The 25088-nt window shown below is 31.3% G+C and overlaps 1 protein-coding gene across 2 annotated transcripts in view; it reads left to right on the forward strand.

Moving 5' to 3' along the window:
* The window catches only part of LOC126735881 (piwi-like protein Siwi), a 94804-nt gene that overhangs the window by 48292 nt on the left and 21424 nt on the right, over positions 1–25088 (forward strand). For both annotated transcript variants that reach the window (XM_050439978.1, XM_050439979.1), the window contains exons 8-10: positions 10117–10656; positions 22674–22773; positions 22836–23032. In XM_050439978.1, coding sequence (XP_050295935.1) covers positions 10117–10656; positions 22674–22773; positions 22836–23032 — 837 coding nt within the window. The remainder of the gene's footprint in view (positions 1–10116; positions 10657–22673; positions 22774–22835; positions 23033–25088) is intronic.

Here is a 25088-nt window from a genome sequence, read left to right on the forward strand (position 1 = left end):
AGAAAATTTAGGGAATTAGGTCACGTCAGAGATCGACCCAGATCGGGTCGTGCCTCAATTTCCGAGGAAAAGAAGTTAAATGTTGTTTTGTCCATTGAAGAAAATCCTCATACACCGACTAGACAGGCAGCACTAGATAACGATGTTGGAAAAACATCTTTAAGAAGGATTTTGAAAAAGGCAAAATATCATCCCTATAAATTAAAATTAATCCACGATCTTAACGAAGATGATACAGATCGTCGATTAGAGTTTTGCAAAATTATAATGAATGTCTGCCATAACGACCGTCTTTTTACTCGTAGAATAATTTTTTCTGACGCGTCGACCTTCTGCATCAATGGTACAGTGAACAGACAGAACTGCCGTTACTGGTCTTCCTCTAATCCAAATTGGGTTATTGAAGCTCATACCCAATATCCTCAATCTGTGAATGTTTGGGCCGGCATTATTAATGACAGAGTCATAGGTCCATTTTTCTTCGAAGGTACCTAAACAGGTCAATGTTATTTGGAATTCTTAAGGAATGAACTGATTCCCGCTTTATGTTTGATGTTTCCAAATGCAAATAATCCCAATATTCCAGAAGCTTCAATTTGGTTCCAGCAAGATGGCGCGCCGCCACACTTCAGCAGAGCCGTGCGGCAATATTTAAGTGAGGTATTTCCGGGTCGATGGATTGGGCGAAGGGGTCAATTGGAGTGGCCTGCTAGGTCCTCCGACTTGACTCCTTTGGACTTCTTTTTGTGGGATTATTTAAAGCATAGAGTGTATGTAAATAAACCCAACAATTTAGAAGAATTGAGAAATAATATAAGAAATGAGATTTAACGAATACCTCAAGAAATGATACGCAACGTTCTGAGAGAATTCGAATTAAGACTCGCTTACTGTCAAGAAGTTAATGGGGCTCAATTTCAACATTTATTTCGGTCTAGATTAGAATAGTTTCTTTTTGTTCAACGTTTATACAATACTTTTGATTAAATACAATTAATATTTTGAATGTTTTTTTAGAAATTCAACCGTAAATTTCTCAGTACCTGTTGACACTTACTAGCTAGTGTCAACAGATGGTTTTAAAAAAGCTTATAAAATAGGTATTTCCATTTCAACTTTGAAGTTGATGGTCGTAACTTATTTTTGGACCACCCTGTATACATAAAATTATAGTAAGAAAACCCGCAGTTTAAAATAAAAATCGACGTGTCCGAGCGTTTTTTTTTTTTTTGAACATACCCCTGAATTTTAAATGAATTTATTCCGGACTTTTGGCTCTCACTGTATATTAGATTTGGATAGTGCACATTTCTCAGCGTTTTATGATAGTGTGTCTTCTTTTAATTTGAGCCAACTAATTAATAACCATACTTGAGTAGCTGCCGCATCTATTACCTTATTAGATGTAATATTGATTTCAGAAGGTCTTCAACCTGAGTTGGCACTGAAGTTTTGGCAGCGTTAATGTCGCCATTTCAGATCATTTTTGGGTTTATTGCACTCCATTTTTTAGATAGTAATAGATCTGACAGTAAAACTCTAAACTTCAGGAATCTTAAGCGTATTAATAAAGACTTAAATACTTATTGGAAATTTCACAATTTGATAATATTGTTTACTTGAATGATATAAATTTAAAAATTCAATATCTTAATAAAACTATACTTAATATTTTTGATGTGCTACCGCTTAAGAAGGTAACTTTCAAAAAACCTAAACCATTCTGGCTGACAGATAATATACAAGCAATGATCAAACTTAAGAATAAGGCAAAGCAAATATAAGAAAACACGTACGAAAGGGCACTGAGAATACTTTAAACAAATTAGAAAGCAAATAGCTAATGAGAAACAGACATGTCTTGAATTTACAATTCATAATTGTGGAAGAGATTCTCGAGCATTGTGGAGGAAATTAAATATTTCGCAGTAAAAAAAAGTTCTATTCCTGGCACACTTAATAATCGACACTTCTTACAATTTTCACCAAATAATAAACCACCGGATCAATTACTACAAAAATAATAGGAAATGTTGCTTTGAATCAGTCTTTACCTTTAGGACAGTCACTATGTCGGAAGTCAAAAAATATCTGTTTGAAATAAAATCAATCGCTACCGGCTCGGACTTCATTAATCTTGAAAAGCTGCACTTATGTTGTCCAGTGATATTGCCATACATGACCAATGCTTATTAGATTCTGTCTTTCCAGAATGTTAGAAAATTTCCCGGGTTATTCATCTGCCTGACTTGATGATTTGCGGCCGATAAGTATCCTTACAAGCATGTCCAAAGTTCTTGAAAAAATCATGTTTACACAAATATCGGAACATTTAAATCTGTATAAAATTCTCTTTCCGTACCAATCTGGTTTTCGCTCTGGTTTTGGTTGTGCAACTGCATTATTAAACATAACTGATGATATAATTAGGGCTGCAGATGACAGCAAATGCACAGCTTTAATTCTATTAGACTTCTCTAAGGCATTTGACACTATAAACCATGAACTCTTTTCTCCAATCTTAAATTTTGTTGGATTTTCAGAGCACGCAATTGTACTTTTAATGGATTATCTTTCAAATAGATTTCAGTTTGTTAAAACATTAGATGGCAGAGAGAATTTTGGGCCCTTTACTTTTTAATATTTATACTAATAAGCTCACTAATTGCCTAAAGTTCTGCAAGGTACACCAATATGCTGATGATATACCGCTTTATTTTTCTTTTCTTCCATCTGAATATATTAATGCAGAGAAAGTCATAAACGAGGATCTAAATACATTGTTATCATATTCAAATCGTCATAATCTTCATATTAACCCATCTAAGTCAAAACTCATGATTTTTGGTAGAAAAAATGAGTTTTGAATCTTTTATTGAAAAATGACTGCTTTAGTAGCATGGTGTTTGGTTACGTCTTATGTGATGCTTTGATCAAAGTTTATAATATATATGAATTTCTTTTTGTACATTTTGCTCAGTTTTCTGCGGGCAACAGTGGTATTATATAATATTTTGTTTTTGAATTTTTTTTTTTAATTCAGACTTGATCTTGAATTGTTTTTGGCTCCCTTTTGTAAATCAATGACAAAATTAATGTTATATATATTTATGTCTCGGATTGTTTTATAACATATAAATAAACACATTATTATTTATTATTATTATTATTATTATTATTTATTATTATTATTATTATTATTATTATTATTATTATTATTATTATTATTATTATTATTATTATAACATGCTACTTAAACTTAATGATTTAAAAAGTTGCTCTAATTTTGTCAGATACTGCAGGTACTTTCTATATTGATTATAATATTAACTTCTACGTGCTTAGGTGAATTTATAAAAGCTCATATGATAGTATTAATTAGATATTATTTACGTACATATACCGTTGGTACAATATCATACTCATGAACGTGTAAATTAGGTATTTTGAGATATTCCACTTTTAATGACTTACTGGACCACGAAAAATCCGCTGTTTATTCAATGGTTTGTTTTTATTGGCATTATTTTCATATAGATTGTATTGCAGAAAATCTAAAATTAAATTAACACTTTAGTAGAGAAACTTAAGTCACATACGTGTATAATAGTCACATACTTTTCCCGAATCTTCGCCTTCATCTGGCTCTGGCAAATTAAATTGTCTAATATATTTGTCTTTTCAAGGTTGATAAAAATCATGGTTCAACTTCTGAGTACATAAATCATTGTAGTAGTTTTTATAATGGTCTTTGGATTTCTGAAACCCTAAATTATAATCTTTAATTATTGGACGGCTGAGAACGAGTATAAATTCGAGATAAATATGAGAATACATTCTTCATATTTTTTTTCAGTTTCTTATGCGGGCTTTTCCACGTTTTTCTGTCTCAACTATCTCACTTGAAAAAAGTTTTTTCAAAGCTCCTCGCATAAATGTTTGCATGCATAAACTTTTTCCCGTTGACTGTTTCCCGTTTACATAAGTGGAATTTATGGTAAATGATCATCGTACGCTCATCAAGTGACATTATTTGACTTTATGTTTTGGTTTGTCCAAACATGGAGGACTTTTTTCCCTTATCTAGAAGAAAAAAATAAAATGTATTGCTTATGTTTCTTATCTTTCCAATTTTCTTATTACTAATTACCTTACGAAGAGTCAAAAGAATCACTTTCATTTAAAATAACTTCACAATCGATCGTAGGTTTGCCGTCAGAAGAGCCGAAAATCTGTAACACCTAAAACATTATTACATAATAATGTGAAGAAAAATAATTTATAAGTTTTGGTGACAGAAGAACTACCTTCTACTGTACTCTTTAAAAGTATTGCGTTTCTTGTAGCTTTATCATAAATAGAACAAATAAGCGATGCGTCCGGATCATTTGTATTGTCTATGCCTCTTACACCATTAATCACTAAACCAGCACGTATTTACAATTAACAATAATTACTCCGATAAACACAAAAGTAGTACATGCGATGCGGCGATATGTACAGGGTGTCCCTTTTCATAGTCCTTTTAATTTTTAAGATACAGGGCATTTTGGAAAATATTGCATTTTGGGACTCCGCTTGTATCTCCGTTATCCTTCAACTTATCGAAAAACTAAAATTTTATTCTTATAGATTTTTTTCTTTAGAAAGCAGGTGGTGTAGATAATTTTTGTTACATATTTACTCGCATAGCCTGAATTCGATAGCTTGAACTAAAGAAAAGGCGCTCTTGTTCATTATGGATAAAATGAATTGTTTTGGAGAAAAAAGAATAATTAAGAAATTACTGTTTTATTTTAATTAAAAAGAACCATGATATGTTCTTGTTTTCAGCGATGCGACATTTAATCAAGAAAAAAGAGAAGTTACATTTTAAGTTGTTTAATCTGAAAAAAGTACATATTTTTTAAAATGCAGTGTGGTTCTTAGAAAAGCACCTGAATGAAATTGTGTAAAAAAATGTAAACCTATGTTTTTCTTAAAACGAAAAAACAACCTAAAAAAAAGAATGTATTAAATAAAAGAGTCAAATAATACTTCGAAACAATTAATTAAAAACTACATAAGTAGGTTCAAATTGGGCCTGTGACGTCTGATACACTAGCGGGTACGACGAATTGTGGACTGCTGTATTCGCCAAAACAAGTTCCTCCCGAGTATCGATAGGAGTTGAATTCACCAAGGTTTTCAGGTGACCCCATAGGTAAAAATCCAACGGCGTTAAATCGGGATACCGAGGAAGTCAGGCAAGGTATCCTCCTCTACCTTGGTTTGAAAAACGTTATTCAGGTGGTTCCTTACAGCAACACTGAAATGACATGGGGCGCCATCATGCATGAAATACATGTTTCGGCGGATCGCAAATGCTCTATTAAATCCATAAGATTATTGTGAAGGTACTCCAAATAAAGTTCTCCATTTAATCGTGGCGATAATAAGAATGGCCCAATCAAAAAATTGCCAATGATTCCTGCCCAGATATTAATTGATTGGAACTGATGGTGATGATGAGAATCAACACCGGCATGAGGATTTTCATCAACGTATACATGCGAGTTATGTAAATCCACAATACAATTTTTGGAAAACCCTGCTTGATCGGTAAAAAGAATAATGCTAATGAAGTTTGGATTGGTTTGCTGCTGATCTAACAGCCAGTTCGCGAACTGTATTCTACGAGGAAAATCTTCAGGAGTTAATTCATTCACTTTTTGTAGATGATATGGGTATAACAGCTGTTCTTGAGGTACTTTATGTATTATTATTTTTGGCAGCTTACAAGATACCCACTTTTAGCGTTGAGGCACCAACCTGTACCCGAAACGAATCGGCTTTCCTTTTATGAACTCTTTACACGAGTGGCGCCCAAAGTATTTCACCATAGATTCGTCGTAATTTAGTTCAGGAAAGTAATCTTTATATTTTTTCTGTAAATAGTCGGCTAAGGGTATCTTGTAATATTTGTCCCTTCCATTGATGAATTGATTATTTGCAAGATGTAAAAAACGCCAAATTGTAAGGAACCGATCTCTTTGCATAGCGTTCATAACCCATATCGCTTTTCGTATCCCAGTAAATTTTTTTCCCGGGAGCCAATTATACCCTGACAGAATCAAAATGACAAAAAAAACCGCTCATTTCTCATGCGGATATTTGTGGGTTGGGAATTTTCTTGTGTAGTGCGTAACTCATCTAATTATATCCTCATCGAAAAATAAGTCGATTTTCAGCAATGAATTGGTAAGAACCGCGGTTATTCATTCGGTTGACAACTTTGACAGGTAATTGTGACGTATTGTTTCCAATGGGTTATTAGGAATTAAATAAACTCTTTAATTTTTTTTCTTTTCTGTTTGATTAAAAAATGAAGTCTAATTTTTTGATTTTCCAGAACCTTAGCCACTCTTTTCTCTCGAATAAAGATGCTTTTATTGCATCTAAAATAAATTATGTATAATAGACATGTAAATTTGCGTGAGTGAAGCCATACACACCTATTGCCGGAATTAAATTTAAAATTTCTCTCCTTTAATGTAACTTTTTTTGTAGCGTATTCCTACTTGCTCTCCTTGATAATTTAAAATTAATTGGTATTTATTTTCCTTAATTTATAAAGGGCGCACATCATATCGCAATTCTCAATCAATTTTTTACAATCTAAGCATAGCCTTCTTCTGGACTGTATACCGAAAGTTTAACCCAAGTCCAAAACCTGGTAATAATTGGCCAAACGCCAAACAGCTGATCCGTGACGTCACATTTTGTGGTTAAAACCAGAATTGCAGACACGCATTGGTAAATACCAAAGAACCATTCCACGCTGAAAATCGGCTATAATTCGAAAATCTTGACAGGTGTCAACGTATTGAATGGTTCGTAGGTTTTTCTGGGAAACTAGCGGGATTATCGACCAAATTACCCGTTATCCGATTCAGAGACTCATATTCAATTTTCTTCATTTGAGAGGTAATCTGTGGGATGAAACATTTGCTTCTAGCTGTTTTCTTGATAGATTGTCAATGAATCCTCGCCAGAATCTTCATCAGTGGGGTCTCCAATATCTGGGCGCTCAACCTAAATATTTCTAACGTTTACGTCATCTTCGTAAACCATGTTCAAAGCTTCTAGAGAGAACCCCCATCTGAAAAAAAAAAGATGCCGCTAGATACTAGCGTATGGAAACGCGAGGCTAAGAAACAAAATATTAATTAAATTAATTTTTTTAATTAATTTTTTAGTTTTTTTTTCTCCAAATCGGTTCATTTTATCGATAATGGACAAGAGCGTCTTTTCTTTAGTTTAAGGTTCAAGCTATCCATATTTATTATTTTTAGAGTTTTTATCATATAGGGTGTTAAAAATTTAAGCATTATAATGTACAAACTAGGCCGTCCTTGGTAAAATAAACAAGGTAAATGTAATGGACTCCGTTTTAATAGATCCTTAGTAGTGTCGATCACGTAAAATTTTTATTAAATTATACCAAGTACTTCAGAAGTTATTCGAGAAAAACCGATTTCGAGCGGCGTCTTTAAGAGGCTGTATCTTCGTAGGGAGGGTCTATAGGAATTTTTTTTATTTTCTATCTGAATTCGAGAGATTTCCCACATTTTTCGGGACACCCTGTATATCCGTGATTAAGTGGGACACACAGTCGCGCCAACACCTCTTCAGAAGCCGAATGAGCTTTTAGGGATTATATTATTATGCTCCAGCCATCATTCAAGGCGATTTTTAAGAATCCTTTCCAAAGTCTTAAAAATGCAAGATAATAATTATATTGGGCCGAACTCATCCGGTTTCCCTGGCTTATCAAATCAAATCGTTTATTTCCATCGACATCATAACAATTTATAGTAATTGTCACTGAAAAAACTACAGTGCTAATAAAAATAGTATAAAATTACAAAAATATGAAAGGAAACAAATTTAACTAAATTTAGTCAATAAATCTACAGTTAAAGAGCTCTGTCGACGAGTAAAAAATCAGTCAGCTAACATGGCCCTAAGAGCTTTTTTAAAAGTTGGAAAAGTCTTAGCTCTCTTTATTCTACATGGGAGATGATTAAAAATTTTGAGAGATGTAATTTCCGGACCATCCTGTACCTGCGACAACCGGGTAAAACGGATGTATAATTTATCTGCATTTCGAGTTTTATAAAAATTATTATCTTCATTCCATCGTTGGAAAGATTTTTATGTTCTTGACTTGCGCACTCCAAGATACAGATACAGTTAATATAGTTAGGATTTTTTCTTTTTTAAAAGTACCATGGCAAGTTTCTCTAAAGTCTAAACATCGGACGTACCATGCGCTTTTGATTTATTAGCACTCTCCCAATACTGGAGGAATTACCCCAAACACAGAGGCATAGGATAGAGTGGAATGCACTGAGACATAATAAAAGCTTTTAATTTTATATGCATCCACATAGTCTCAAAGCTAAAAGATGGCATAATTGCTGCGGGACAATCTACTGCACACAGATTCCACCTGAGAATCCCATGATAGATGTCTTATCAATTACAATTCCCAAGAACTTGGCGAAGTGTTGTTGGATGACGCTACTAGTCATCAAGTAATCCTCTCTAAGGAGTAAGCTCCGGTCCTGGATAGCTCGAATCGAAGTGAAAACAATGAAGTTGGCTTTGAAACTATTCAAACAAAGACCATTTTTCTGACACCACCCCGCAATGTCAGCCGCTTGGAGGTTTTTGAGTAGATAGACTGATAGTCAGTACCCGAGACAACTGCTGATGTATCGTCGGCAAAAAGTGTTATGCAGCTGTCATTAACCAGGAGAGGCAAGTCATTAATAAAAAGTAAAAACAAAATGGTCCTGGTATGGTCACCTGACCACTAACTTTTAATCTAACAGCCTTAGGAATCTGAATCACCACGACATCTTGTAAAATATCACATGACTCTCCATTACGGAAAATATTATTAAAAATCTGGCATAATATAGCCTTAGCTTCAACAGGTAAATTCAGGAGCATATAATATGTAATGCCATGACTACCTGGGACTGTATATCCAGTTTTTTTGATGTTGGAATCCAGTTCCTCCACACTAATTAATTTACATAGAAAATTAATTAATTTACATAGAAAATAGTTTTCTGGTAGTTTTTCTATAGATATCAAGGAAGGATTACTGTGACTATTAAAAGAGGAACAGTATTCGGCCCAACTAATTTTGGCCTTACTGTTATGAAATAATTTAGCCTTAGGCTGTACATGTTCATAAGCTGAGAAAAATTTTTTTAAAGTATTGCCTACTAATTTTAGAACATTCCAATGCTATCTTTGTACAACTATCATCCCACCATGGGAGAGTCTTTTTTTCTTTATTGGATGAGCAAATTTTCTGACAAAAATTAGGTCGGCCACTTCAGAAATAATATTCATAATTTGCGCCATAATTGTATTAGTTGGTTACAACATATCGAGAGATTTCAATTTTTCTACTTAAATTAGAATATAATGCCCGATTTGGGTTTTTAATAGTCCAACCTGTCCTATTATTATAGTTTTTTAGTATTTGAAGGGGATTTAACAGAATCCTCATTAATTTTAAGTTGAATAGGGAAATGATCCGAGCTATAGGAGTCTTCGAGGACATCCCATTCCACATTACTAAATATATTAGTAGAGACAAGGGTTATGTCTAAAATGGAATCTATGGAATTAGCATATCCTAGTCTAGTTGGTTTTATATTGTAACATAAATTAAAATTATCAAAATATTCAATTTTGCTTCTGCTAATCTTACGCTAGGTAAGTTGTTATTTAGAGATCCCCATATATTAGGGTGACTATTAAAATCATCGCCTATCAGACAAGTGTTGTCGAGCAACTTAAATACTTATTTAAGTTGCTCGACTGCGATATTAATTTACTCAAAATAAATTCCAAAATTTTCTGAGGACAATATTTATAATTTAAAGAAAAATGTCAAAAAAAGCTAATCATGTTTACGGGAACAGCCGCTTACCTCGCATATTATCCTGTATATTATTCATCTCTGATATGAAACGCCTTGGCAAATGATTATTTGCATTTGCAGTATTTTTTAAAACGTAAGCTTACATTTGTTTTTGTTCCCCTTTTTAGACCGTATGCGTAAACTACTCAAATTTGCTAAGCGCCTACAAGCTTGTCCAGAAGCGGTAGAAGAAGTGCGACGTTGGGACTTGCGTCTCGCCGACAACCTAGTTGAAATCCAGGCTCGCGTTATGCCCCAAGAACCCTTACTGTTGCGCAACAATCAACCCATTACCGGAGGAGATGAGGCCGACTGGACAAGAAATCTGAGAGTAGCTCCTATGTATTCCATAGTAAATATCGAGAGATTGGCCATAATTACACCACAAAGATCTTATGGGGAAGCTAATGAATTTAGCGGAATCCTACAGAAAGTCGGCAGAGGGATGTCGATGACCATTAACAGTAAAATATTTTCTATTAGCGATGATCGACCGCAGACCTATTTGGCTGAAATAGAAAGATTGGGCGGATCCATGCAGCCGACAATGTTCATGGTTATATTACCCAACAATTCTGGAGATCGTTATAATGCCGTTAAAAAGAAGTGTTATGTTGATCGAGCATACCCGTGTCAAGTCATGGTGGCACGTAACCTTAGGAGCAAAGGTAAGTAAATTAAAGTAGTACATGTCGCGCGTGTGCAACGTGTAGAAATGTAATGTACAAAGATTTTAACGGATATAATAGTATAATTTGGTTGTGTTTTGTGCCTTTTTCTATAATCGATCCTGGTGGTGCAGTGTTTTACGTGTAAGCCCAAACAAACCATCACAAGAATTAGTAAAAGTTAATTTGATTGTTTAAAATTACAAGCTATAACAGATAACAGCAGCGTTAAAAGATTTCCATTGTTGTGACCTTTCCTTATCAGCATCTAGTGGTTGAGAGGAGTTTTTGCAGTGTCTGACTATTCGGGCATGGTGCATTATTTTTATCGTTATCGTTGATTTATTTGTATACTTAGGTTACCGTGTCTTTTACAAAAGTGACAATGACTCGTAACTTCTACTAAGTTAATCTTTTATCCTAGCTGATTGGAACAAGTTTCCAACACTATAAAGCTGGGAGGTTATAAAATATTACATATCAAAAGTTTTAATGAGGAGGAAAACGCTATAAAGAGCTATGAAATAAAAATTACTGAATTTTCTTAATTAGAAAAACTGTAAAAATTTCCAATCTACAATTAAAAGAGAAAGAACTACATTTTTTAACATCCTTGGAAAAGGATAAGCAATTTAATTCAAAATCGGAGTGAAAATGTTGTAAACAAACATAAAAAAGGCTGGTTGACCAGGGGAATTCTATTTTTTTTTCCAGCGGAAATTCTAATTACCCTAGGTAGATCGTAGGTAGTATCCTATGACGGACAAATCTTCGTGTCATTGCAGAACAGCGGTGGAGTGTTTTTGATACATTATGTTGATATGATGTTTTTTCTACATTAACGATCACTATTCAGATCGGAGGAGATATTAGGCGTTTTGCTGATGACACTTCGACCTTTTGGCATGGAAGTAGTCTTAGGCTATTAGAAGAAATGATTAATACTTACTCACTTTCGGCATGAACTTGGTAGAATAGTAATAAATTATACTTTAACATACCAGAAACTTGTTTACATACCAAAAATGTTAAACTTCAAATGTTCTCTCAATGAAATAGCATTCTTGGAGTTGTTGTAGTACCACCAGTTTTTCTTCAATATTTATCTTACATAGACGGACTCTAAGGTTTATGTTTAAAATGTCTTTTAGGCTGTTTTGTAAATCAATTTTTATCGCACAAAATATCTTAAATCTACTATGCTTGTATTTGCTTGAAAGTATTAGTTCCTAGTCTATAAGAAGCATTCCAATTTACTTGTCCCTACCCGACCATATGTTACAAGGCAAGTGAATAATATTGGATTAATTGGATTGGATTAATTGATTCCTAGGAGCACTTTGGTGAAAAAGTCTTTTGTTCACTTTGCTAGGAAAGGTTCTAGTCAATCATCTTCCCTTGGCGAAGGCGGTAGGTCTTCGAATACGTACGAAGGGGTTTAGAAGAGTAGTAAAATTATTGCTTTTGAGAAAAGCTTATTATGACGTTGCTGAATTCTTTAATGATGCTTTGAGAGACGGACTATAGCATTCTAAGAAATATTGTATCTTTTTATCTCTACCTGGTATTATTTTAATTTGTTTATATATTTTTCTATCTGTTTTTACTTGTAATTATTAGCTCCAGTACGTGAATTCTAAATTTGATTTTGTGTGAATTATATTAATTTATATTACATTTTATAATATAATTTTTTTGTAGCTTTGCAAATGAGATTTTTTTAAATCTTTTTATAATTAAGCATTTTTTTATTGACTTATTTGATTAGTAGAAATAGTTCTCATCAACTTTAATGTATTTTCTTTGATGTGAGCGACAGTCCTAGTGCAACAGTAAAAATTATAAAAATTGAACTTTTTTAAAATAATTAATCGACTTAATGAATCCACTATTACTAACAGACTTTTAAGTAAAATTTTTTAGTGTTTAGCTGTGCAGGTCCGGATTTTAAAACTTGATTGCATGTTTATTTTGGCTTCAAGAAAAATATTTAGGATTTTGTTACAAATGGGTATTTATACTTGTATAAGAAACTTAAACCGAATAAAGGAAAATATTTTTTTGTTTAGAAATAAATAGGGATATTAAAATAAATTTTAATATCGATAAGGTCACGACGTGAGTGGAAGAGAGGCACAATTGTTTTGGTTGTCGTATCGGCACGTAACATTTGGTCGTACTAGTAGTTTGTGCAGTTTTTCACATCTTATTTGTTGTTGCTTTTCGGGAGAATGAATAAATGTGGTACCACTTAGACGCTTAAGGGTAAGTCGTTGAGGCCAATTTCGTTCGGTTCTTACTATCTTATTCGAAGGTTTAAATATTATTTTCGGGTTCAATTCTTATAAAAGTAAAAATATTATAATTATAATTTTGTACTTTCTTTGGAGTATAAACTGTTGGGGTGTTAGTATTATATTTTTTATTTATATTATCATGTATGAAATTTCTAAAACTATGACAAGAAAAAATTACTCGGGGAAGCGATCCTTTTAACTGAAAACTGATCGGACTTACCAGGATAAATGCCCGGGTAAACTAATTATTTCTGTTTGGAGGGAATTTAAGAGATTAGCTTAAAATTACTAAATTTAGGGAGGATGTGATTTGGCTTTGATAATCTTACAAAGTTCTTTGAAGTTATCTAATTTTATCCAAGTATAAACATTTCGAGCTTAAAAATTAACACGTATGATGTAACTAAATAATGTTTTTAGAATTTCCTTTAATTTACATTTTTTTAATACGTTTTTCAAAAATTTGCAAGCATTCATAATAATAAACAAGCCGACCAGAATTCTGATTTTTAGTAAACTATCTAAAGTTTATAAATATTTAATACCAATGGAGTCATTAAGATGTTAAAAATTCTAAGCTGATTAAGTGCTTTTCATTGCCTATAATCACCAAATTCATTACAATTAAGCAGCATAAGATTTATTTATTTTATTAAAAGAAAAGGATATATTTATGCTCAACTAACCCCATAGGTCAATAATTTATAAAAACCTTAAGTAGATTTGCCTTTATTTTTTTTACAGGTTACCAGTCCAGATTAAAATTACTAATCTAATACTTAATCGATTATGAAACTAGGAATTAAGTGCTCTTCATTGCATTTAATTATTGGAATTTAAAGTGACAAACACAATCTTTTCATTATAACAGCATTAATAGCTTTGCAAAGCTTTTTAACTGCATAAACTGATCTAAATCAACCCAATATTAAAATTAAGAAGTAGGGGTTAATTAAGGGCCCTATAAGTGATACAAATAATAGATTTCGTTTTCAAGTTTTAGGAGCCAATAACTATCTCTAATTGCTTCATAAACCAATGAAATTTCAAAGTAATTAAGTGATCACTTTTAAGTTATTGTAAGCGACTTTGTTAATGACTGTATTAACCAGTTAAATATTCAACTCACTAAATAAATAAAAATCAAATGTTAATTTAGTAATCTTCATGGTATTAAAAGACTTATGCCTAATTACTTCTTGAAGCAATGAATTATGAGAATAATTTGAACACTAAGAAAAAGTAGTAATCAAGTGCTCATTACAACATGAATTGCTGCACTCTTAAGCGACAGTAAATTTACTATTATTACTAAGAGATCCTATAGAATTGATCAATTAAGTTCTTTAAGGGGGCGTAGTTGGCCGCCATATTAGACTTCCAACTTAAAATTTTCCGACAGATGACGCAAGTAACATGTTATTTATAAATCGTTAGTTTCGTAAAAGTCCACCGTTGGCTGTAGCGCCACTGTAAGCTGTGGGAAGAGGGGAGGCGGCGGCGGGTGACCAGACGGAAATAAAATTCTGGGAACTATATTTATTTCATTATTTGCCTTTATTTTTGGTTTGTACAGAACCGTGTTGTTTTGAAGGGTATAAATAGATAAGCTGTTTGAAAAATTAAAATATTTTTGTTTTTGTATTAGTAGTCACTAAGAAAAATATTTAAATATTGATTTGTTGAACCCAAAAATTGTGAAAGGTTTATATGTTCTATACAGGGTGGAATCAGGACAGATATGATTAAATTGCGAATACTTTCTAAAATTAGGAATATTTTGGTGTTTTCCATTCATAAAAGGAGCACATTTATTTGTCTTTGCTCATCTTATGTTAAGCTTATTTTTGGTGACAGAAATCAGGAAATCAGTACAATAGCAATAACAATTTTATTTAATAAAAGTAATATATTTTTTACTATTTTTATTTAACACAATTGAGCCAAAAACGTTTCTCTTTTTTATATGTTTTTTTCATTCGCTTTTTTCTGATATTATTTAAAGCCGTAGAACAAAATAATTAAACACACAATAAATTACACACCTATTCATGGGGATTATTTGACCCTACGAAGTTTCATTTATTTTCCGACTTATCAGTATAAAATAACAAAACCTTGTTATAGTTTTATTTGAATGGCTGTTATTTTATTGGAGTCGCTGCGATAATTTTACTACAAAGTGTTGAAGAAAATATTCGTATAGTGCTGTGATTTTAAGACTCAAAAGTTAGAGGTTCAATTAGGTCATATCGTTGATTGAAAAGGGAATCTCGCCTCTTCAATCAACGGTCATATCAAAGTTGCGTCATTTGATGCTTATCAAAATAAAATTTAAAGATTTTAATTTAATTTTCGAATATTTACGGAAAAATTCATAATTTTTTTAAATACTTTACTTTTACTTTCTACAGTTTTAAAAAAAAGGTTTTAAAATACTACGCCTTTTAAAAGAAAGTCACACTTTTTCATGGTCCCTTTTTTTAACCTACATGATAATCGTGCTTAGCTTCGTAGGTACCTTTCCTACATAATTTAATTTGAGATCGCTTCAACAGTAATACAAAAAAAAATTCTCGAATATTACAAATAAGCACCTAATAATAAACTAGTAAATTTATCGTGTTGCAAAAAATATACCATATCATATAAAAAACAATGCGGTCTTTTTGCAAGCCATTGCTTTTTTTGTAAATGTACCTATGACATGGTCTGCATGCAATTAAACAATGTTATAATTTGTCATATAGCTTTGGCCATTGGCTATTTACCTTTTCCAAGGAAATTGTCTTAATTTATTTTTAAAATAAAGCACAAAAGACTTCTGATAAAAAAAATTAACGAGTTTTAATATCTTTTCAAGAAGCAATGAATCGTTTAATAAAGAGAAATTGTTTTTTAATTATTCTTTTTTTCCTTTTTTTCTTAATTAATGCATACAATTAAAAAAAAAAAAAGTTAAAAGAGAATTTAATTACCTTTAAAGATTTTAAGATTTTAGAAAATAATTCTGAAAAAAAATAATGACTCTCCGACATATATATATATATATTTATTTATCATATGTATATATGATTTTTTTTATATAAAAACCTTACCATTGAAAAATTCATAATCGGAATTAAACCATAAATCACAACGAAAAATTAGAAATTACTTGTGGAAATTTAAAACTGAAATATTTTTATCTATTCTCAATCTTTTCAGGGTTTATTTTAAATCCAACATCGTTTTACTCCCAAAAAAATTAAAATTGTTTTTCTTATAATTTATTTTTTTTTTACTTTTTTTTTTATATAAGACTTTTTTGTAAAGCTTAAATTGATTTCAAACAAATAAAGAATAGAAGTTGGCTTCCTAGTTAATAAAGCATTTATTTATTGGTAATTTTTTATTAAAAGTTTTAATTTTGTTTATGATTGACTGAATTAAATATGATTACATTTTTGTTTGTTTATTTTGAAATATGATTAATTAGATTTAAAATATTTAAACAGGAAAAAAGTTGCAAAAAAAAGAGTTAAAAAAACAGCTTCTGACAATGAATTTTAAGTCTTCATTCTGCTTTTTAGAAATCATTAAAATTAAAAATAAATAAGTCATCATTGCATAAAAGGTACTCTATAAGAGTATCACAAATAATAAGAAAATATAGAGGAATTTCCTTGTTACTGACTAAATTATTTTCTTTCTGTGTTCTTCTGTCCATTTAAGATATTTTTAAATGATTAAAAAAAAAAGGAATTGTTCCTATAAGGGTATCATTTGAAAAAAATAATTAAACTCCAAAAATACAGCTGTTACAATTAAATATATGTATGTTTAAAAATGGGCATTTAGATAAGAAATCTCCATACCTAATATCATTTGTTTGGCTAAAGCAATGTAGGTATTAATAAGTGTTGCCTTTATTCCTTTCATATCTTTTAATGTCCTAATAACTAATGTGCGCATAAACATATTTTATACAAGTATTTCAAATGTAATATAAGAAAAATTGAGGGAAACTATTATTAATAAAATTATGAAAAAACCACATTTTGACAAATAACATTTATTTATTTATTTAATATTTATTTATTTATTTAATATTTAAACAGAAATATAAAGTAATTTACATCGAATTTTAACAAAATAGAAAAGCTATATAAATATTAGTACCTAGGTATGCAGTACCTGTATGCGCTTGAAAAATAATGCTTCGAATGTTAATTTCATGCTAATAGAGTATATTTTGAGAACCAAAAGGTTAAAACAAGGCAAGACCAAAGTAAAACTAATTTTAAAATTTTAATTATAAAAGAGAGTAATTGGCCAATATATAGAGGTACATGTCCACAGTGTAATTAAAAGTACCTTAATTGTAATGGCACTAAATTTTTAAAAAATATTTGGCAATTACTAGCTTTACCGATAACTATTTATTATCTTTTGATATAGTGTTTTTGTTCTTTGGCTACTCGAGCTTAGTTTCTAATCTTAATGAGAAAAGGAATATGAATCTCAAAAAAAATTATATTTGATTATCAAAAATATGAACTAAGCTATTTAAAAGTTCTAATTTATGTGTCTAACTAATTTGATAGTTACATTTTTTTGTTTAATACTAACATATACATGTATGTAATGAACCCTTGCTTTTTAAAAATGGGCATGTAATTGTAAATTAAGTAGTGATTAAAAGAACAAGGGTACTAAATAAATAATGTCTATTTACCAATTTTCAAAGTTATTTCACATTATATAACCCTCCTAATTAATTACAAATAAACAAGTTACTGAGAAGAATAAGCAACTTAGGCTTGTAATACTAATTAGTAATACTAATATTAAAGAAATATACAGCTTATTATTAATTTACTCATACACATGTTTTACACTTACTTATACTACACTACATTTAATACTCTCAGAGATTAACCTATCTGAACTTGCTCAAGTCAAAATTTTGCTTGGTATAGCATGAAGAAGACACTATCAATAACATCATTAAAGTTCACACATATTTGTTTTGTATTTTTCTCCAGATACTTTGATTCTTGCACCAGTTTCTCACAAATAACAAATTTCGAAATTTGCTAAATAAACAAGTGTTAATCTATATTTTCCATGAAAATTCACAATTAGTGTTGCAACCCACAATTTTTGCCCAATTGGATAGGTTTTATAATAAAATAACATTGACATTTTAGCAAAGTTTAGAAATTGCAATTGGATAAGATCCAAAATAAACAAAACAAAGCAAACTAACCTGACTTTGTTCGGATCTGCATGTGGCGCCATCCTTTAAAAACTGCTTGAACGTTTTAAATACAGTTTTATTCGAAAAATCAATAAAGCAAGGAAATCGGAAAAAAGTACAATTTAAAAGAATTTTTTATCAGATTTGCCTGAAATTCGGCACACAGATTCTCGCATATATTCGGCACAGATCCACTATTTTGTTTTGTGATATTCGATCTGGTTATCTTAAAATTTAATAAACTGTAAATAAAATACCATCAGTAAAACTGGCAACGACGTGAACGCCCGACCAAGATTCAAGCCAGCCTGAACAGCTGACGAGGGAAGCCAATAATAGCAAATCACAAAATGTAAATTATAACGGATCGCCAAACAAAATAATGGATCTGAGCGGAATCGAATAAGAAACACTTTGACCAATTTTCAACTCATTCTGATGTGAGGTTTTTTTTTTTAAGTACTTTTCTAAGATGCAAAAAGTGATCAATCACGAGAGCGGATTAGACGTCGGAGAAGCGGCAAATAAGCAAAAATAAGTCGCCTTAATTTGGTATAATAACCAAGTTAATTACATTATTATTTTCATTAAAAACACTGATTCTACTGCTAATTGTAGTGTATTCTGACAAATCTGCATTTAAAAGTAAACATTTTAATTTTTTTCTTCTATACGTAAAAAAATATTTCTCTGCTTTACTATGCTCTGCTTTATTAATGATTAAAATAAAATTACTGCGTATAGTAGACTAGAAGTACATATTTAACAGGGGAGTATAACTGAATATAGGCAAAAGAAATATGAAGAGAGCGATAATACGTTTAAAACCTATACAGGTTGGGGAATCGATCATTGCGCTTAGAGAGACTCATACATCACAGAGACGAAATATGGCAACGCGGACGCAAGCATTAGGTGCGCTCTTCTACGTCGTTGTTTTTCAGTACGAAGTTAGTAAGCGTCTGATTTTGAGGGGGGTAGCTGTATTACTTGCAATATAATTTCGCAAAATATTACTCAAGGTTCAGGTATTTCTAAAATATTTTTCTGATGTAGGCTTTATACAGGATGTCCCAGATAAAATTATATACATGGGGACTTCGTAAGCGGAGAAAGAGATATGTTTCGGTTAAATGGGAGAAAAGTTGTGCTGTTCCAAGCCCAATCAGATGCGATATTAAAATTCACGATATCTACAGAGGTTTTCAAAATATTGGGCTAAATCTAAAAATTAGGTTTTTAGAAAACCTGCAATATCATCGCCATCTTGAATCCGATTTTAATAAAATTTGGTAGTTTTGGGTTATCTACTATGACCAGTTGATTGACGTTAAGGATATTCTTCTAAGCATTTCAGATTTTTGGCAACCATAGTCAACAAGAAAGTAAAGAAGACCTTTTCAACCATGCATAACAACCCTATCTTGATATGGCGGAAAACCTAAATTTACTCAAAAAAACATTTATTCACTTAGTTAGCTGTGAAAACAAATTCTGCTAATCAATTATTTGTTTTTTAATCGCTGATTGGGCTTGGAAGAGCACTACTTTTTCCCCATTTAATCGAAACTATATCTCTTACCCTTTATGAAATCCTCATGTACAGGGTGGTGCGATTTCGACTGTTTTAACAAACTCGTTTTTGAAAACTCGTATTTTCCGAACAGATAGAAAAAAATTGACTTATATGTCATGAGCTCAAATTTTGTAAAAAAAAAAATTAAGTTATCAAAATTTTACTATGTCAAACTGTTTGGCCGCTAGGGGGCGTTTCTTGAATTTGGTCGATTTCGGTAATTAGCCATAACTTTTTTGCTATTTAAGATAATTGATTTCTAAAAACACTTTCTTAAAGTACTTTTTAATGATAAATATTTTTATGTTATATATTGTTATACAGTGTGTTTCATAAAGTTGATATTCCAAAAAAAAAATTTTTTCTTAAGGAACACATATTATTTTTTTATAAATTCTTAAAGCCCTTGAAATCCTCTTTTCAAAAATATATAACACCATATATCTCATTTTAGCTGTTTTCGATATTACATTGTCATTTTTCCATTTTCCAAGTCTTTTAATTTTTATAGAAGTAGGCTTTGGTAAAAAACAGCACATGTCATATGTGACAGCCAGATAGAAAATTGTTTATTTCTCCTGTCAGTAACATATTTGAATTTGCTGTATTTAGAGCTGTATAGTGCTCAAATATTTAGAGAATTAAAAAAAAATGTATGAAAATTACGAAAAAGTTGACAGGTTAAAGTGCTATTTTCTGTTTAATGAAAATTCCGAGGCAGCCAGTGAATTATATTTAAATACCTTTCCTGAACGTCGTCAACCAGATAAAAGAATATTTCCAGTGTTAAAATTAAATCTTGTGAAGCACAGAAGTTTTAAAAAGCCAAGGCCCAAAACTTATGTTGTTGATGATGAAGCTGAAATTCAGGAACTTAATATAATAGGGGAGGTTTTAGATCATCCTAACAAGTCTCATTGAGCAGTAGCAGAGGAAATAGGTGTTGAGAAAACCAGAGTTTTAAAAACGCTTAAAGAGCACAAATTTAAACCCTACAGGGTTAGGAAAGTTCATCACCTTCAGGATGGCGACTTTCAGAGTCGCCATCGAATTATTGCATTTTGTGATTGGTATGTCAATAAGTGCAGATTGGACGAGAACTTTCATAATAACATTATTTGGACAGATGAAAGCCGAATAGACACTTAGGAATATATAATAGGTATAATTCCTATTATTGGACTACAGAAAACCCACATGTTGTAGTACGCGCGAACAGACAGGGACGGCTGGGCTTCAATATTTGGGTTGGAATTTTTTGAGGTAGATTTTTGGGTCCTCATTTTTTTAATGAAATTTTGACTGCCCAAAATTATGTAAATATTTTACAAACATATGTTGAGAGTTCGAAACACGTATTATCAGCAAGACGGTTGTCCTTCGCACAACGCACGAATTACGACTGATTTTTTAAATCAGGAATTTTGGGATCATTGGATTGGTACTAGGGGACCTATATTGTGGCCTGCTAGGTCTTGCGACCTAACGCCGTTAGATTTTTTTTTATGGGGGAGATTGAAGGATTTAGTTTTTAAAGAAAGAACTATGGAAACGCGAGAAAAGTTGCAAGTAGCGACTAGGCAAGCTTTTGGTGCTATTAGACCTCTTGAGCTTATAAATCAGTTAGAAAAAGGTGTTTATTATGTATTCGAGAAGGAGGTGTTCAGTTTGAACACCTACTTTGAAAAAAATGGTTCTAATTTGTAATATTAGTTTATAATTATTATTAAACTCTATAAATATGCCTAGAAATTATTGTTAATTGCTTTATTTTTTTATAATATGTCGAAAAATATTAAGTTTATAATCTAAGTGAAGTAAATTTTTCTATAGAAATTAAAAGATTCTATAACGTTTCTAGCAAAATTAGAAGACTTGGAAAATGGAAAAATCACAATGTAATATCGGAAACAGCTAAAACGAGATATATGGTTTTATATATTTTTGAAAAGAGGATTTCAAGGGCTTTAAGAATTTATAAAAAAAATGTGTTTCATAAGAAAAAAAAATTTTTGGAATATCAACTTTATGAAACACCCTGTATAAAAATATATAACATAAAAATATTTATCATTAAAAAGTACTTTGAGAAAGTGTTTTCAGAAGTCAATTATCTTTAATAGCAAAAAAGTTATGGCTAATTACCGAAATCGACCAAATTCAAGAAACGCCCCCTAGCGGCCAAACAGTTTGACATAGTAAAATTTTGATAACTTTAATTTTTTTTTTTTTACAAAATTTGAGCTCATGACATATAAGTCAATTTTTTTCTATCTGTTCGGTAAATACGAGTTTTCTGTTAAAACAGTCGAAATCGCACCACCCTGTATATTATTTTATCTGGGACACCATGTATACATCAGTATAACCAACATGAAATCGTAATCTCAAAATGTTTATTATACTATGTATTGCGTAACGAAATTTAAGACATTATTCTATTAAATAGTTCTTTTGAACTTGACAAAAATTAATTCTTGAAATTGAAAAGTTAGTAGAAGTTTTTTCTCCACAAATAAAATGCTAATCCTCTAGGATTTCAGGACTTCCCCTACTAACTTTTCAATATTATATTGACTCCACTTCAGAATGGACTTTTTCCTTAATATAAAAATTAATTCTTTAAAAAATTAAAACAAACACACCTCCTTCTTTGGCTAAACAATAGGTTAACCTATCATAAAAGCCATTTCGTCCTTCCAAAAAGATTTCTGGTGGAATTGGCACATTCAACAATTTTCTGTCGCAACTCTAAATTTGTTGACCCACTAAATTCGTGTTTGTCATTTGGAGATAAATCTGAAGATCTAGGAGGCCATATAATATCGCCAGTCCCACTGCTTATTTTTATCAATATAATAAAAATAAGCAACACTTTTTCATTAAAACATCTCTTTTTCAGGAGTGATGTCTATCGCGACGAAGGTTGCAATTCAAATGAATTGTAAATTGGGCGGCGCGCCCTGGGCTACAACCATGCCAAAACGAATCATGGTTTGCGGGTAAGTTTGCAATAAAGCTTATCTTTTCAGGACATCCATTATTCTTAAAAATCAATTTACAGATATGATGTGTGTCGCGACACAGCGAACAAGGGTAAAAGTTTTGCAGGAATGGTTGCTTCAATGGACGCCGCATGCTCAAGATATTACTCTATGACTGTTGAACACGAACATGAGCAGGAATTAAGCACCAATATCGCTGCTTACATGTTCATGGCCTGCAAAAGATACCAGAACGAGAACCAAGGGGCTTTACCTGGTAAGATTTGTTTTTTCAACATCCTTTTTCGCTTTATTATTGTTAGTGATGGAAAATTCTCGAGAATGAAAAATCTGAGAATATTTTCGATATGTAGATTATTTTAAGAATGAACCCGTTAGACGCGCTTAACATTAAAAGAAGAACTAGGGTATTAAGAATCATGAAATTATACAAAAATTATGAGAAGGAACAACAGTATTTTTCATATACCGGGTGACACAGGACAAATGAAACACTTAATAACTTTTTTACTCTTCAAGATAAACAAATAAAATTTAGTATGTTAATAGAATTGCTATAAGAGCATCTTTTAACATATTCAGTTGTTTTTCGTCATTTCCTGTTTAACCGGAAGTGACACTAACTTTCTTATTTTAAATGTGACACTTGGTATATTATTATGTATTTTGATAGAAAATTTTATTCTGAGAACAATGATACAGCATTTGCTACTTTTTGTTTTATACTTATAGAGAAAACCAATTTTTTAAATTTTAAAATAGGGTGCCATCAATGCGTTGAAAGTTCACATAATATTATGTTTTTTAAGTCATGTTTTAATTTTTAATCGAGTAATCACTGAAAAATAGTTTTCGTTGCGTTTTATGACTCAAATCTTTTACACATCTATTTAAAATGTCCAAAACAGTAATTTTGGTATTTACTTAATTTTTTTAAATAGCACGTTATTGGGAACAACCAAACAACACTTTAAACCGAACAAACTTTTGAAATAAAGTTTTTATTATTAAGAATTTGGTATGATTATTTTTGAAATCGGTGGATAAATAAGCCCATATAAATAAACGCATTTAATTATGTTATAACTTTTTTGTTTTCTAAATGGAATGAAAGGGGGAACCGATGAATATCCAAGTTAATCAAAAGAAAAGAAGTACTAAAAATAGTGAATGGTTTATGGCCTTAAGAGGGTCTCCAAAAGTTGTTTGATGCCCGGAGGAACTTAACCCCTCTTACCTGAAACGCCCAGAGAAGGAATCCTTCACAATGCTGCTAGCTCAAGCCGATGTGGGTTCTAGCTTCTTTCTCAACCAAATGAACCAAAATTTCTTAGGTAGTAACTACCCAAGAGTTACCCAAATAAATGTCAAAGTCAGTATGGCGCCACCAAGTTTTGGATTTTATATAATCCCAATGGACGCCCAATATTTATCAAAATTTATTTAGGCAAGTTCAAAACGAAACTTGGAATACAAAATCAAGGTCCAGTCGATATACACTATTATTTCCAAATTACCTATGATATTCTAACCTACTCAACTCAAGTGAAAAACAAAATAGCAACGGAAAATAATTATTTATTTAAGTCTTGATTATCACAGCGAATTATATTATGTTATTTTATTTATCTTTAAGAGGAATAATTATTTAAGTTGGTAATAAGGAACCACAACGTTTAAGTTTCTAATTACAAGAGAAACAAAGTTGTCAACAGATAACGTGCCATAAAATTAAATTTTCCAAAATGGTGCACTGTCATTCGTGACCATGCTTATAAGAAATATATCTAAAAAAAACGCAATCAAAAGTGTGGTTGTCAAAATAAAATAAATTATGTTACACCCGAACCTTTTGGGGAATGAAGCTTCAATTCGAATTAAACTAACAATTTACGTGGCCCGGTATATCCCGCCACGGACATTGACCTAAGCAAAAAAAAAAGAAAACCCTAACTGTTAAAGCTTCCCCAATCAAAATTACCCTTTTATTATTTTACTCTAATATTTACTAGCTAATCTGAGAAAATTTGACATCTTAGGAGTAGTCTGAAAATAAATAATATAACCCAAGTATATACTCGTAATACTACGAAGCCGGCTGCGTCTTACCTCATAGGAGTCACTTGTCACATATATACGTACTTTTATCAGTAATATTCAATAATAAAATAGCATCGATGAAATAATGTCAATAGAATTTTAAATAAACTTTTGAGACAAGTACAGTCGAACCTGGTGGGCCTTGGATTATCAAAATAATATAAATATATCCAGCCTTTGAATGAGAAAAATAATTACATCCCCTAACCACC

This window comes from Anthonomus grandis, chromosome 5 (genome assembly GCF_022605725.1).
Source record: "Anthonomus grandis grandis chromosome 5, icAntGran1.3, whole genome shotgun sequence".
Lineage (NCBI taxonomy): Eukaryota > Metazoa > Arthropoda > Insecta > Coleoptera > Curculionidae > Anthonomus > Anthonomus grandis.